This window comes from Callithrix jacchus, chromosome 13 (genome assembly GCF_049354715.1).
Source record: "Callithrix jacchus isolate 240 chromosome 13, calJac240_pri, whole genome shotgun sequence".
NCBI classification, from domain to species: domain Eukaryota; kingdom Metazoa; phylum Chordata; class Mammalia; order Primates; family Cebidae; genus Callithrix; species Callithrix jacchus.
In genome coordinates this window covers 18,454,861-18,469,203 of record NC_133514.1, presented here as the reverse complement: position 1 = coordinate 18,469,203, position 14,343 = coordinate 18,454,861, and the positions used below count along the sequence as shown (strand labels likewise).

General features: G+C 44.2%; 1 protein-coding gene across 2 annotated transcripts in view; it reads right to left on the bottom strand.

Moving 5' to 3' along the window:
• TNFRSF10B (TNF receptor superfamily member 10b) overlaps positions 1-14,343 on the bottom strand; it is a 32,844-nt gene that overhangs the window by 14,669 nt on the left and 3,832 nt on the right. For both annotated transcript variants that reach the window (XM_017963691.4, XM_008979187.5), the window contains exon 2: positions 8,067-8,169. In XM_017963691.4, coding sequence (XP_017819180.2) covers positions 8,067-8,169 — 103 coding nt within the window. The remainder of the gene's footprint in view (positions 1-8,066; positions 8,170-14,343) is intronic.

Below are 14,343 nucleotides of genomic sequence, written 5' to 3'. Positions count from 1 at the left end.
GCAAGGTCAGCAATATACCGTCAGTATCCTATTTCAGGGATGCATCAACTGGCAGCCCTATGTCATAGTTTAATTTGCAGGAATCTTTTCTTTTTTTTCTGGAGACAGAGTCTCACTCTGTTGCCCAGGCTGGAGTGCAAGAGTACAGCACGATCTCATCTCACTGCTGCAACCTCCGCCTCCTGGGTTCAAGCGATTCCCACGTCTCAGCCTCCTGAATAGCTGGGATTACCCATGCATACCACAGCCGGCTAATTTTTGTATTTTTCGTTTCACCATGAAACGAAAAATTTTGTTTTGTATGGGGTTTCACCACGTTGGCCAAGCTGATCTTTAACTCCTGGCCTCAAGTGACCAATCCACCTTGGCCTCCCAAAGTGCTGGGGTTACAGGCATGAGCCACCATATCTGGCCTGCAGGGATATTGATGGCATTTCCCTTCCACAAGATGTCACACAAGATGATCCATAACATTGATGGCATTATGCTGATTGAACCTCACGAGCAACAAGTAGCAACTACTCTAGACTTACTGGTAAGGCACCTGCATGTCAGAGGGTGGGAAATAAATCTGACAACATTTCCAGGGCCTTCTACCTCAGTGAAACAAATTCCTAGTTGATGAGTGCTATGGAGCACAAGGTATTCCTTCTATTCTGAGATATTCTAAGATAAAAGATAAATTGTTGTATCTGCCACCCCCACTCCCCACAACCAAGAAAATGATACAATGAGTGTGCTCTTTTTGATTTTCATGGCAACAGAGCCCTCATTTGGGTGTGTTACTCTGGCCTATTTATCAAGTGACCTGAACATGTGCTAGTTTTGAGTGGGGCTCAGAACAAGAGAAGGCTCTGCAACAGGTCCAGGCTGCTGCAGACATTTTTCCGTCACTTGGGCCATATGCAGACCCAATGGTGCCTGAAGTATTGGTGGCAGATAGTAATCCTATTTTGAACCTTTGGTAGCCCCTCTAGGTCAGCCACAGCACAGGCCCTTAGGTTTTGGGGCAAAGACTTGCCACCCTCTGCAGATAACTACTCTCCTTTTGAGAAACAGCTCTTGGCTTGTTTCTAGGCCTTAGTGCAGACTCAATCGTTATCCACAGGCCAGCAAATGATTCTATGACCTGACTGCCCATCTTGAACTGAGTGTTGTTTTGCCTACCAAGCCATAAATTTGGGCAAGTGCAGCCTAAAATTTCCATTTCCATCTTCAAATGGAATTGGCATATATACAAAATTGGGCTTAAGTAGGCCCTGACGGAGCAAGAAAGTTACATGAAGCACTGGCCCCAGTGCCCATGATCCCCATTCCTGGGACATTACTTTCTTTTGCCCAGCCTGCACTTACGGCCTCATATGGAATTCCCTGTGGTCAGTTGCTAGAAGAAGAGAACAACTGGGCCTGGGTTCGAGATGGTTCTGTACCATGCACGGGTCACACTTAGAAGTGGACATTTACAGCATCATATCCACTGTCTGGGACATCCCTGAAGGACAGTGGTGAAAAGAAATCCTCTAGGCTGGGCACAATGTCTCATGCTGGTAATTCCAGCACTTTGGGAGGCCAAGGTGGGCAGATCACCTGAGGTCAGGAGTTTGAGACCAGATTGGCTGATGTGGCAAAACCCTGGCTCTACTAAAAATACAAAAATTAGCTCAGTGTGGTGGCGCACCTGTAATCCCAGCTACTGAGGAGGCTGACGCAGGACAATCTCTTGAACCTGGGATGTGGAGGTTCCAGTGAGCCCAGATTGTGCCACTGCACTCCAGCCTGGGCAACAGAACGAGACTCCATCTAAAAAAAAAAAAAAAAAGGCTGGGCACAGTGTCTCATACCTCTAATCCCAGCACTTTGGGAGGCTGAGGTGGGTAGATTACTTGAGGTCAGGAGTTCAAGACCGGCCTGACCAACATGGTGAAACCCCGGCTCTACTAAAAATACAAAAAATTAGCCGAGCATGGTGGCACAGGTCTGTAATCCCAGCTACTCAGGAGGCTGAGGCAGGAGAATCACTTGAATCCGGAAGGCGGATGCTGCAGTGAGCTGAGATTGTGCCATTACACTCCAGCCTGGGTAACAAGAGCAAAACTGTTTCAAAAAAAGAAAAAAATCCTCCCATGGGGCAGAACTCTGAGCAGTGCACCTGGTTGTTCATTTTGCTCAGAGGGAAGAATGGCTGGACGTGCGGTTATATACTGATTCATGAGCTGTGGTCAATGATTCAGCTGGATGGTCAGAGACTCAGAAGGCGAATGATAACAAGGAAGTCTGGAAAAGAGGTGTGTGGACCGACTCTCTGAATGGGAAAAAACATGAAGATATTTGTCCCCATATGACACAAATATCTTCACAAAATGTGATCTCAGCAGGGAAGAATTTTTAATAATCAGGTGGAGAGAATGACCTCTTCTGTGGATAGCAGTCAGCTTCTTTCCCCAGCCACCCCTGTCACCACTCGATGGGCTCATGAACAAAGTGTGCATGGTGGCAGGGATGGAGGTTATGGATGGGCTTAACAACACGGATTTCTCTCACCAAGGCCAACCTGCCTATAGCTGCTACCGAGTGTCCAATCTATAGGCAGCAGAGGCCAAAACCAAGTCTCTGACATAGCACCATTCAGAGGGTCAATCTGTCAGGTACCTGGTGGCAGGTTGATTTTTATACTGAACCATTTCTATCATGGAGGGGGCAGCATTTTTGCTGGAAGAGGAGCTTATCCTGCATATAGACTTGCCTTCCCTGTACGCAATGCTTCTGTCAAAACTATCCTCTGTGGACTCACAGAATGTCTTATCCACAGTCAGGGTAATCACATAACTTTGCTTCTGACTGAGGGACTCACTTCACAGCAAATGAAGAGCCCACTGTAATGGGCCTGTGCTCATGGAATTCACTGGTCTTACCGCGTTCCTCAGCATCTCAAAGCTGTTGGCTTGATAGGATGGTGGAATATGACCTTTTGAAGACTCAGGTGTAGTGTCAGCTGGGTGACAGTACCTTGCAGGGCTGCAACAAGGTTCTCCAGGAGACCGTCTATGCTTTGAATTATCATCCAATACATGGCATTGTTTCTTCCATCGCTATGATTCACATGTCCAGGAATCTAGGGGTGGAAGTGGGAATGGGCCCATTCCACATTACTTTTAGTGACCTGTTAGCAAAATTTTTGCTGCCTGGTTCCTCAACTTTACGTTTTGCCAGAGCTCTGAGTTTCAGAGGGAGGAATGATTCCATGAGGAGACACAACAGTGACTCCATTTAACTTGAAATTAAGACTGCCTCTTGCCCACTTTGGGTTCCCCAGGCCTCTGGATCAACAGGCAAAAACCAGTTACACAAACCCTGCGGGCTGGATTGATTGATTCTGACCACAAGGGGAAATTGGACGGTTATTCCACAATGGACGTAAGGAAGAGGATGTCTAGAATACAGGAGATTCCTTAGGGCATCTCTTAGTGTTGCCATGCCCGGTGATTAAAGCCAATGGAAGACCACAACAGCCCAATTAAGGCAAGACCACTAATAGCTCAGACCCTTCAGGAATGAAGGTTGGTTCACTCTACCAGGCATAGAGCCATGACCAGTGAGGTGCTGAGTGACAGCACAGGGAATACAGAATGCAGAGTGAAAGAAGCTTGTTATAAATACCAGCTACGACATGGCCAGCCAAGGAAACAAAGATTGTAATCGTTATAAGTATTTCTTCCTTATTGTGTTATGTGTGTATGTTTATGAGTAAAAATATGTTAAGCAAATATCTGTGTTTTCTTCCTTCTCTTATCCCTTTGTTGTGTGACATAAGATATTTGAATGTATATCATAGTACTTAAGTACTGTTAACTTTGTAGTATTTATGTTCCAAGGGTATCAAGGAGAGGGGTAAATGTCACTCAAGGACTTGCATCCTCTTCTGGAGAAAGGGTTAGTGCGTTTTCAGTTCTATACAGGATAGCTGCATTACGTTAGGTAGAAATATAATCCTGTTATTGCTGTTACTTGGAGATTAAGGTTGGTTTAAAAGAACTTCAAATCTTTAAAACTTCTGCATTACTCAGGGCCCTCTAGAGCAGAGGTCTCCAACCAGGGACTGGTTTCCTGAAAGACAATTTTTCCATGGACTGGAGTTGGGGGCATGGGGGTGGTTTTGGGATGATTCAAGCACATTACATTTATTGTCACTATATTTCTATTATTACTACATTATACTATAAAATGAAATAATTATAGAACTCACCATACTGTAGAATCAGTGGGAGCCCTGAGCTTGCTTTCCTGCAACTAAAAACCACTGCGTGCTACACTTGCGGTCCCACCTGGGGGTGATGGGAGACAGTGCCAGATCACCAGGCATTAGATTCTCATAAGGAGCGCTCCACTGAGATCCCTTGCTTGTGCAGTTCACAGTGGGGTTCGCGCTCCTATGAGAGTCTAACGCTGCCACTGATCTGACAGCATGTGGAGCTCAGGCAGTAATGCTCACTCTCCTACAGCTCACCTCCTGCTGTACAGACTGGTTCTTAACAGTCCACAGCCAGTACTGGTCCATGGCCTGGGGGTTAGAGGCCCCTGCTCTAGAGAGATAGAGATTTATCCTGAGGAACTGGTTCACATAACTGTGGAGGCTGGCAAATTCAAAAGGTATAGGGTAGGCCAACAGAGAAGAGTCACAGCTCAGGTCCAAAGGCTGTCTGCTGGCAGAACACCCTCTTTCTTGGGGGATGTCAGTCTTTTTTCTATTGAGGCTTTCAACTGATTGGATGGGACCTGCCAACATTATGGGGGTAATCTGCTTGACTCAAAGTCCACTGATTTAAATGTTAATCCCATCTAAATAAATAAATAAATAAATAATCCTCACAGAAACATCTAGGATAGTATTTGGCCAAGAATCTGGGTAACCAAGTTGACACACAAAACAACTATCACAAGTCAACCTTGCAGATCTACGTTAGCGGTCACACATCGTGCGAAGCTGTGATCTACGGCAGCAGCAATGGAAAGCTGGAGAGACGGAGCTGTACAGGAGCACAGTATCTGGACTGCAGTGAAATTATGTCGGTATTATAAAACTACCTTTTTAGGCACTTAAGAAGGTAATTGTAATCGTGAAGGAAACCAGTAAGAAAATAAAGTTTAGGCTGGGTGCGTGGCTCATGCCTGTAATCTCAACACTTTGGGAGGCCGAGGCAGGTGGATGACTTGAGGTTAGGAGTTTGAGACAGCCTGACCAACATGGTAAAACCCTGTCCCTGCAAAAAAATACAAAAATTATCCAGGCGTGGTGGCTACTCCCTGTACTCAGAAGGCTGAGACAGAAAAATCGCTTGAATCTGGAAACCATAGGCTGCAGTGAGCTGAGATCATGTCATTGCACTCCAGCCTGGGTGACAGAGTAGATTCTGTCTCAAAAAAAAAAAAAAAATATATATATATATATATATATATATATATATTTTTTTTTAAAGATATATATATATTTTAAGATATATATCTTTAAGATATGTTAAAATAAGTATATATTTAAATATATATTTATTAAATGTATATATACTGATACAACAATATATTTCAGAAAGAATGAAAATATATTTTAAAATATGCAGAAAAGAAAAGACGTGAGTCAAAATGGTACATGTCAAGAAATAAAGTTTTTTAAAAAGTGGTAAGGGAGGAACAAAATATATATAAATATATATAAGACATAAAGCAAATAGCTGAAGAGCAGAATGAAATCCTTTTTTGTCAGTAACTGTGTTAACTGAAAATAGTTTAAACTCTGCAATTAAAAGGCAGAGCTTGGCAAAAGCAAAAAACAGACCATAACCTATCTATACACTACCCACAACATTTCTGAATTATCTTTATTAATACTGAAAGATACTCTAAAAAACCCAACTCACACAAACCTTAATAATGTATCATGATGACAGTGATTCGTGTCGCTGATAAAAATGTGATGATTTAATAATAGTGTTGGGGCAACTAAAAGGTGGCTGGAAAATAATAAAGTGTCTTCCTCACTCTCCTCTTATAAGAAAATAAAGTCCAGATGGCTCAATGACTTAATCATAACATAGGAAACCACAAAATGACTGGAAATATATATGAGAATTTGTTTTTTTTTTGAGACGTAGTCTCACTGTCACCCAGGTTGAAGTGCAATGGTGCGATCTCAGCTCACTGTAACCTCTACCTCCTGGGTTCAAGTGATTCTCCTGCCTCAGCCTCCCAAGTAGCTGGGATTACAGGCACATGCCACTACAGCCAGCTGATGTTTGTATTTTTAGTAGAGACGGGGTTTCACCATATTGGTCAGCCTGGTCTTGAACTCCTGGCCTCAAGTGATTTACCCCTCTTGGCCTCCGAAAGTGGCGGGATTATAGGTGTGCATCACCATGCCTGGCCTTATCTGGGAATTTTCATTAGAAGTTTGGATGTGGCACAGTAGCTCACACCTGCAAGAGGATCTCTTGAGCACAAGTGGTTGAGGCTACAGTGAGCTATGATCCTGCCACCGCACTCCAGCCCAGGGGAAAAGGGTGAAATCCTATAATCTTTACGAATTCATGTGACTCAATGATTTAAAATTAAAAAAAAAGCTAACCTCTTAGTAGGAGTGAAGAAAACCTAGCAGAACCAGTGTACACATGGTATCTGTGTCATGAACAGATTCCTGACCTCATTCACAGGAAGAGAAATGCACATTTCGAGGAGTTTCCACGTCTCCGTCCTATGGCTGGAAGGGCATCTCCCCTCCAGGATGGAAGTTCTGTGGACTGCTCCTGCTCAGCCCTTTGCAGTCCTGTCTCCCTGGCCTATTATCTCTGAGAGCAAATCCTAATGGGCTCAGCTGTGCCCCCACTTCTCAGTATTTACAGCTTCTTCCTGGTGGACACGCCCAAGACAGAGGCTTCAAGCGTCACCTATGCGCTAGAGTCCCCAAATGTGCACTGCTTGCCCTGCCACACACTGTCCCTGCAGAGGCTCAAGTTACCCTGAGTAGTTGAATTTGGTGCCTCTTCGTCCTCATTCCCAACACGTCATCCATTCACCCTCCAAATACGTCTTGAGTCCTTCCTATTCCCCTCCAGCACCCTGGTCTTGACCCCCAACCGCAGCAGTAGGTACATTTACAGATGAGTTTCAGGTTAGGTTCTTTCTTCTCCATGCTCTGCTCCTGACAAGCTCATGCGTGCATTGAGAGTGTGCCCTCAGGCAAGCCTTTCTTGTGGCCCTTAGTCATAAAAAAGAAATGCAAATTTGTAAACGGATTTTAAAAACCACTGCGTGCTACACTTGCCAGCTCTGGAAGCCCACATGCAGCAATCAATTCCTAACTCATACACACGGTGGGGGGCAGAGGGAAAGAAGTGAGTCAAACACAACAGTCAAGCACACTTCAGGCGAGGTTCCTGCTGCCTCTCTGGGGGCTCAGATGACATTGCGGGGCACCCCAGAAAATCCCAGAGGAGCGCTTCACACTCAAGGCCCTCCACCTGCTTCCTGTCTTGCTCCAATTCAATCTCGGAGTGAGCACTCAAGATGCACATCCAATGCTGGTGGCCCTCTGCTGAAAACGTCTCAGGGACATCCATCACTCACGAAATAAAATCCAACTTCCTCTGTGTGGGATCTGCCCCCACCTGCCTCTCCACACAGCAGCCCCCTGCCTTTGCTCCATCTTCCCCAACCCCTGCCCCAGGCAACTGTTACTTTGGAAGCCTCCTAGGAGCACTCTTTCTGGCTTTCTGCACCTCTGGCCCTGCCCATCTCTGGATGTCAGCCCAAAGTCACCACTGCCTGGAGGCCTCACCAGCCCCATCTCTGTCCCACTCAAGTCTCCCTCAAGGCTCCTATCAGTCTCTTTGGCTGTCTCTTTCATTCATGTGTTTTGATACCAGCCCAGCAGGAAGGCTCCAGGAGGACAGGGCCTCATGCTGGAGGCACCCAATGCTTCTCTGTGCAGTGAAGAACCAGGAAGTGCAAAGGAAACAGCCTGGAAGCTCATGGAGACAAAGGGAGGAGGGGCAAGGATCAGAGACCCATCTTGAACATACCGGGTGGACACAATCCATATGTGGGGCTGAACCTCTGTTGTGGGGCCGCTCTCTGCTGGGGAACTAGGTTTTGTTGGGTGACTGGAACAGAGTCAGCTGAGACCTGTGGGGACAAAGCAGGGATGGGTGTGAGTGGCTTCCAGACCTCACCCCTCCCAGGATCCATCCATATTCCCTTCACCCCAGGCACCCAGACTAAACAGAACCCTCATCTTTCTTGCAGCTCTCAGCTCTCAAACTTCTTTTATGTATATTTGTCCCTCTGTATTTCAGGGAAAAGCCAAGTAACATACACTTGAAAAACTCTTCTAAACATGTTTATTCCAGAAAATGTGGACAAGGAAAGTTTTTAGAATACACAAACCACACGTGATATTGTCAACTAAAGATAGCATCCATTAATATTTTGTTTCATTTAGTTCCACTATTTTTCCATAGGTATACATACTCTCTCTCTCTCTCTCTCTCTCTCTCTCATTCTCTCACATAGACACACACACAGACACAGGCACACGTACATGCTTTTACAAATGGGGGTTATAATATAGAAAACTTTTTAAAAATTGGGATACAAAATCAAACACTAAATAAGGAACTTCTGATTTTAAAAGGTGCCTGACATACAGACCCATGGTTAGATCAGAGAGCCTAGAAATGAACTTGCACATACAGCCATGCATTGCTCAACACTGTTCTGAGAAAAGGGTCGTTAGGTGATTGTGTTGTGTGAACATCAGAGAGTGTGCTTATACAAACCTAGATGCTGTAGCCTGTGACACACCTGGCCTATATAGCCTCTTGCTCCTAGGCTACAAACCTGTGCAGTGTGTTACATAACTGTATGGAGCCACCATCATATATGTAGTCTGTTGTAGACAGAAATGTTGTTATGTGGTGCATGACTGTATATGATCAAGTAATCTTTGACAAAGGTACCAAGACCACTGAATGAGGTGAGGACAATCTTTTTAAAAAATGGTCTTGGGAAATCTAGATATTAACTCATCATGAAATAATGACCTTGGACCCTTAACTTACATAAATACAAAAAATTAACTCAAAATGAATAAAAAATCTAACATAAAAGTGAAAACCCTAAAACTTAGAAGAAAATACAGGAGTAATTCTTCATGACCTTAGATTTGAATAGTTCATTGGTAGTGTACAGAAATGCAGGGCTGGGCACAGTGGCTCAAGCCTGTAATCCCAGCACTTTGGGAGGCCGAGGCGGGTGGATCACGAGGTCAAGAGATTGAGACCATCCTGGTCAACATGGTGAAACCCCGTCTTTACTAAAAATACAAAAAATTAGCTGGGTATGGTGGCGCATGCCTGTAATCCCAGCTAGTCAGGAGGCTGAGGCAGAACTGCCTGAACCCAGGAGGTGGAGGTTGCGGTGAGCCGAGATCGTGCCATTGCACTCCAGCCTGGGTAACAAGAGCGAAACTCCATCTCAAAAAAAAAGAAAAAAAAGAAATGCAACTGATTTTTCCTGTTGATTTTGTATTCTGCTTCTTCGATGAATTCATTTTTAGTACTGTTAAAGAAAAATTTAAAAACACAGTTTATATATACCCCAAGGCCAATCTTGTATAACCCCAAGGCCAATCTTATATAACGATGTAGCCAAAACTTAAGACATCCTGATATCCCTGAAACGCCAGCTGTAATCATAAGAAAGCCCCACAAAATGTAAGCATTGTATCTTTGTCATGAGTTTTCAGTGAAATTAAACCAAGCAGCTATAGAAAAATCAGATTAAACAGCTGATTGCCTTTAAAAAGAATGTAAATTTTAACAGTCAATCATGAAATTGTCAAAATATATCCTCCTTTATAAACTGTCCTATACCTGCTGTAAAGCAAGTCTCTTACTACTTGATTTGAAATCTCCAGGATTGTAATCTATACCGTCTCTTATTGTACAACAGTAAATTTCAAAATTTTCAAAATTTGATACGATTTTATTTTTGGCAGTTTAATTTTTTGTGCAATCTTTCGGATTTTCTACCAGTAAGATCATATCACCTGGAAACACAGATTATTTTACTTTTTCCTTTACAGTGCAGATGCTTTTATTTCTTTTTCTTGCCTAATTGCTTTGGCTAGAACTTCCAAGCTATGGGGTTTTCTTACATGGGTTTTATGACATTGTGGAAGTTTCCTTTTATTCTTAGTTTGCTGAGTGTTTTTCATCATGAAAGGGTTTTGAATCTTTTCAAAGGCTTTCTCTGTATCAATTGAAATGATCATGTGTCTTTTTCCCCTTCATTCTATTAATGCAATGTATTACACTGTTCGGTTTTCATTTGTTGAAACATTCCTGCATTCCAGGCATAAATCCAGCTTGGTCATGGTGTGTAACCCATTTAAGGTACTGTTGAATTCTTTCCGTGTATTTTGTTAAGGATTTTTGCATCAATTAGGGATATTGGTATGTAGCTTTATTTTCTTGCAGTATCTTTCTCTGCTTGGATATCAGAGCAATGCTGGCCTCACAACAAGAGTCAAGAAAGGTTCCCTTCTCTTCAAGATTTTGAAAGAGTTTGAGAAGTAGTGGTATTAGCTCTTCATAAAAGCTTATTAGAATTCACTAGTGAAGTCTGTCAGTTTAATAGTTTTGAAGAATCAATGTTGGCTTTGCTGATTTTCTCTACAGTTTTTCTTTCTTTCTTCGAGACAGAGTCCCACTCATGCCCAGGCCGGAGTGCAGTAGTGTGATATTGATTCACTGCAATCTACATCCCTGGGGTTCAAGTGATCCTCCCATATCAGCCTCCCAAATAACTGGGATCACAGGAGTGCACCCCAATACCGGGCTAGTTTTTTGTATTTTTTGTAGAGACAGGGTTTTGCTATACCCAGGCTGGTCTCAAACTCCTGGCCTCAAGCGATCCTCCTGTCTTGGCCCCGCAAAGTGCTGGGATTATAGGCATGAGCCACCATGTCCAGCCTCTACTGTTTTTCTATTATCTATTTTATTTCTCTTCTAATAATTATTATTTCCTTTATAATGCTAACTCTGGGTTTGGTTCATTCTTTTTCTAATTTCTAAATTTGTAAACTTAGCTTGTTGATTTAAGATCTTTCTTTTTTAATTAAACCATTTCTGGCTATAAATATCATAGGTGAAATCAAACAGTATATATGCTTTTCTGTCTGGTTTCTTTCACTCAGCATAATTATTTGAAGTTCAGTCATATTATCATGTGTGTCAATATTCCATTTCTTTTTATTACTGAGTTGTATGGCAGAATTAATATGATAATATTATTATAAAATGTAGGAGACTTGAAATAATATAGATTCATTCATCTCCACTACTCATTCTTTCTGCTATAGTTGTCTCAGGTATGTAACATATGTTACAAACCCTACGAAGTGTTATAGTGTTGTATTACTTGATAGTGAATATTTTCAAGAAATTAAGAGGAAATGATCATTCTTAATATGTACATTTATGTTTCTATTCCTGATGATCTTCCTTCTTTCCTTAAGATCCATTTTTCTGACCAGGTGAGGTGGCTTATGTCTGTAATCCCAGCACTTTGGGAGGCCAAGGCGGGTGGATCACCTGAGGTCAAGGGTTTGAGACCAGCCTGGCCAACACGGTGAAAACTCCATCTCTACTAAAAATACAAAAATTAGCTGGGCGTGGCGGCGGGCACCTGTAATCCCAGCTAGAAGGCAGAGGTTGCAGTGAGCCAAGATTGCACCATTGCACTCCAGCCTGGGTGACAAGAGCAAAACTGTCTTAAAAAAAAAAAAATCCATGCTTCCATTTCATTTCATCTCTACTCAGATTTAAATCTTTTAGCATTTTGTATACTGCAGGTCTGTGAGCAATGATGTATCCATACTGTCTCCAAAAGCACATTAAGGTTCCTAATTTTTTTTTTTTTGAGACAGAGTCTCACTGTATCACCTGGGCTAGAATGCAGTGGCACGATCTCGGCTCACTGCAACCTCCACCTCTCAGGTTCAAGCAATTCTTTTGTTTCAGTCTCCCAAGTAGCTGAGATTACAGATGTAAGCCACAATGCCAGCTAATTTTTTGTATTTTTAGTAGAGACAAGGGTTTTACTATTTTGGCCAGGCTGGTCTTGAATTCCCAACCTCAGTTGATCCGCCCACCTCAGCCTTCCAAAGTGCTGGGATTACAGGCATGAAGCACCGCGCCCAACCTCAGGTTTCTAATTCTTAAAGCCATATATGCCCATTTACTCCATCTTATTTGGTAAGGACCTCAGCCGAGTCTCAGATTAGGAACACTAGAATCCACCAGTAACCTCTTCCCTCTTCTTACCAAACCCACTGCATCATCATCACTTCCCTCAGATCCGCCTCAGCTGCCACTTGCCTCCTTCACAATAATGCAACCTGACCCACCCTACTCACTAGAACCCATCCCAAATGCTGCCCAGGCCACACCGGAGGTCACTCACCTAATCCACTCTCTACTGGGTGAACAATGATCTTTGAAGTTTGGATCCAAGGGGGAATTTCCCCAGTGAAAACTTGACAATAGCCTTGGTAACTCTGGGCCTGGGTGATCCTTCACCCTCTATTCAGATCCTCTGTTCTGTCCTCGGCCTGCCTGCCACACTCTCCACCTCTCACATTTAACACACTCTATGAGCAGGCTGAGGACACAACATCCACGTTAGTGCAGCTTCCTAGTCCACATTCATTCACTCAGGGAAGGCACATAGGCGCCTGGTGACCGCATGTGCAAGAAGCCGTGGAGTATCAGGAACATGGCGTGGCCCTCCCTTTCCTTAGTACAGTTTCCATTCACAGGAGCTGAGGCACTGCCATCATGAACCCTAAAGTCCATGAACGTGCAAAGAGTCTGGAGGGGCTGCCCAGGGAGAGGTGATAAATGCCATCGGCGGCAGGGACAATAGTGGACATAGAGGAAAGAGTTCATACAGACAGAATCCCAGACAGACAGGAAGCCAATGTAATGGGGAAGGGGAGTAAAAACAAAAGGTACTGCTGAATTAATATTGTAATATGATTATGAAACGTAGGAGACTTGAAATAATATAGATCCATTAATCACTATTCATTCTATCTGCTGTGCAGGACAAGGCTGTGCAGTCTTCGGGCCTCTCTGATTTCGAGAGATTGGGCATGTGGCCAGACATTTGTGGCGGTGTGGGTCCTCAGATGTGGGCTCATGGGGGCGTGAGGGTGTGGGCATGGTTAGGAGAGAGAAGGAAAACCAAAACGGGGGAAGCCAGGCGCTTCGCTTATTTCAGTTCTTGCTCCATTGAATTCTAGGGACCCTGTCTCCTACCGGAAATGAGTCATTGGCAGAGTTTCCTTGTCTTGTGACTCACCTACCTGTGACTTGGGCTCACTTGCTTTATACCAACTTTGAGACTAATGCCTGCTAATGTTTCTGGTCACAAATTAACCCAAGTAGCTCTTCCTTCTTCTCTGGGTCACCCACATGCTGACAACTGCCCTGGATAATCACAGTTCCTGCACGGCTCTTGTGTGAACTGAAAGTGTCAATATGTATGGAGAGTGCTTAAATCACAGAACTTTAAACATATGCTTTGATTAGTACAATCATTATCCTCAGTGTTGATTTTAAGCAAACCATATTATACTGGCCAAAATACCATGACCTGGAGCCTTGAGACTGCTCAGGCTTCCTCTGTCAGAGTCCAATATGGAGGGATGACATCTCTGAAGCCAGCACAGCGGCTCAGGAGGTGGGAGAGGTGACAGTGGTAGGATCCCATGCTTCCTGAGAGTTATTTAGCTCCCTGCTGTCACCTGCTCCATCGGACTGTGGGCTCCAGGGAGCAGTATTCCCACAGGGCTCATCTGTCCCTCCCCCACCCATGCACAGACTTTCCCAGAGTAAAGGGCTGCTTATCTACCTGATGAATGAATCACTTCCCCACCCAGCACAGACAGTGAGACTAGCTGTGGCCTCAGCTCACTGCGTAAGGAGAGGCTCCAGCTGCACCAGAGACAGAGCCCTGCAGAGCTGTGTAGACTGTTGAGAACCACAGGCAGGAGCTCCCAGAGGCCAAGTGCAGAGCAGAGACTGGGGGAAGCAGCTTCCCAGAGGACTCTGGATCCATGCAGAAGACACATCCAGTGTCTGCTGAGACTGACTCTTGGTGCCTAAGAGGAAACCACCCTGGGGAGGAGAGACCACCAGACATAGTGGATGGGCCAGGATTGTGGCCCACACAGGGCTGGGAACGCTGCATGCTCCCCTTCCCACAGTGGACAGACAGACCACATGCCAGGGG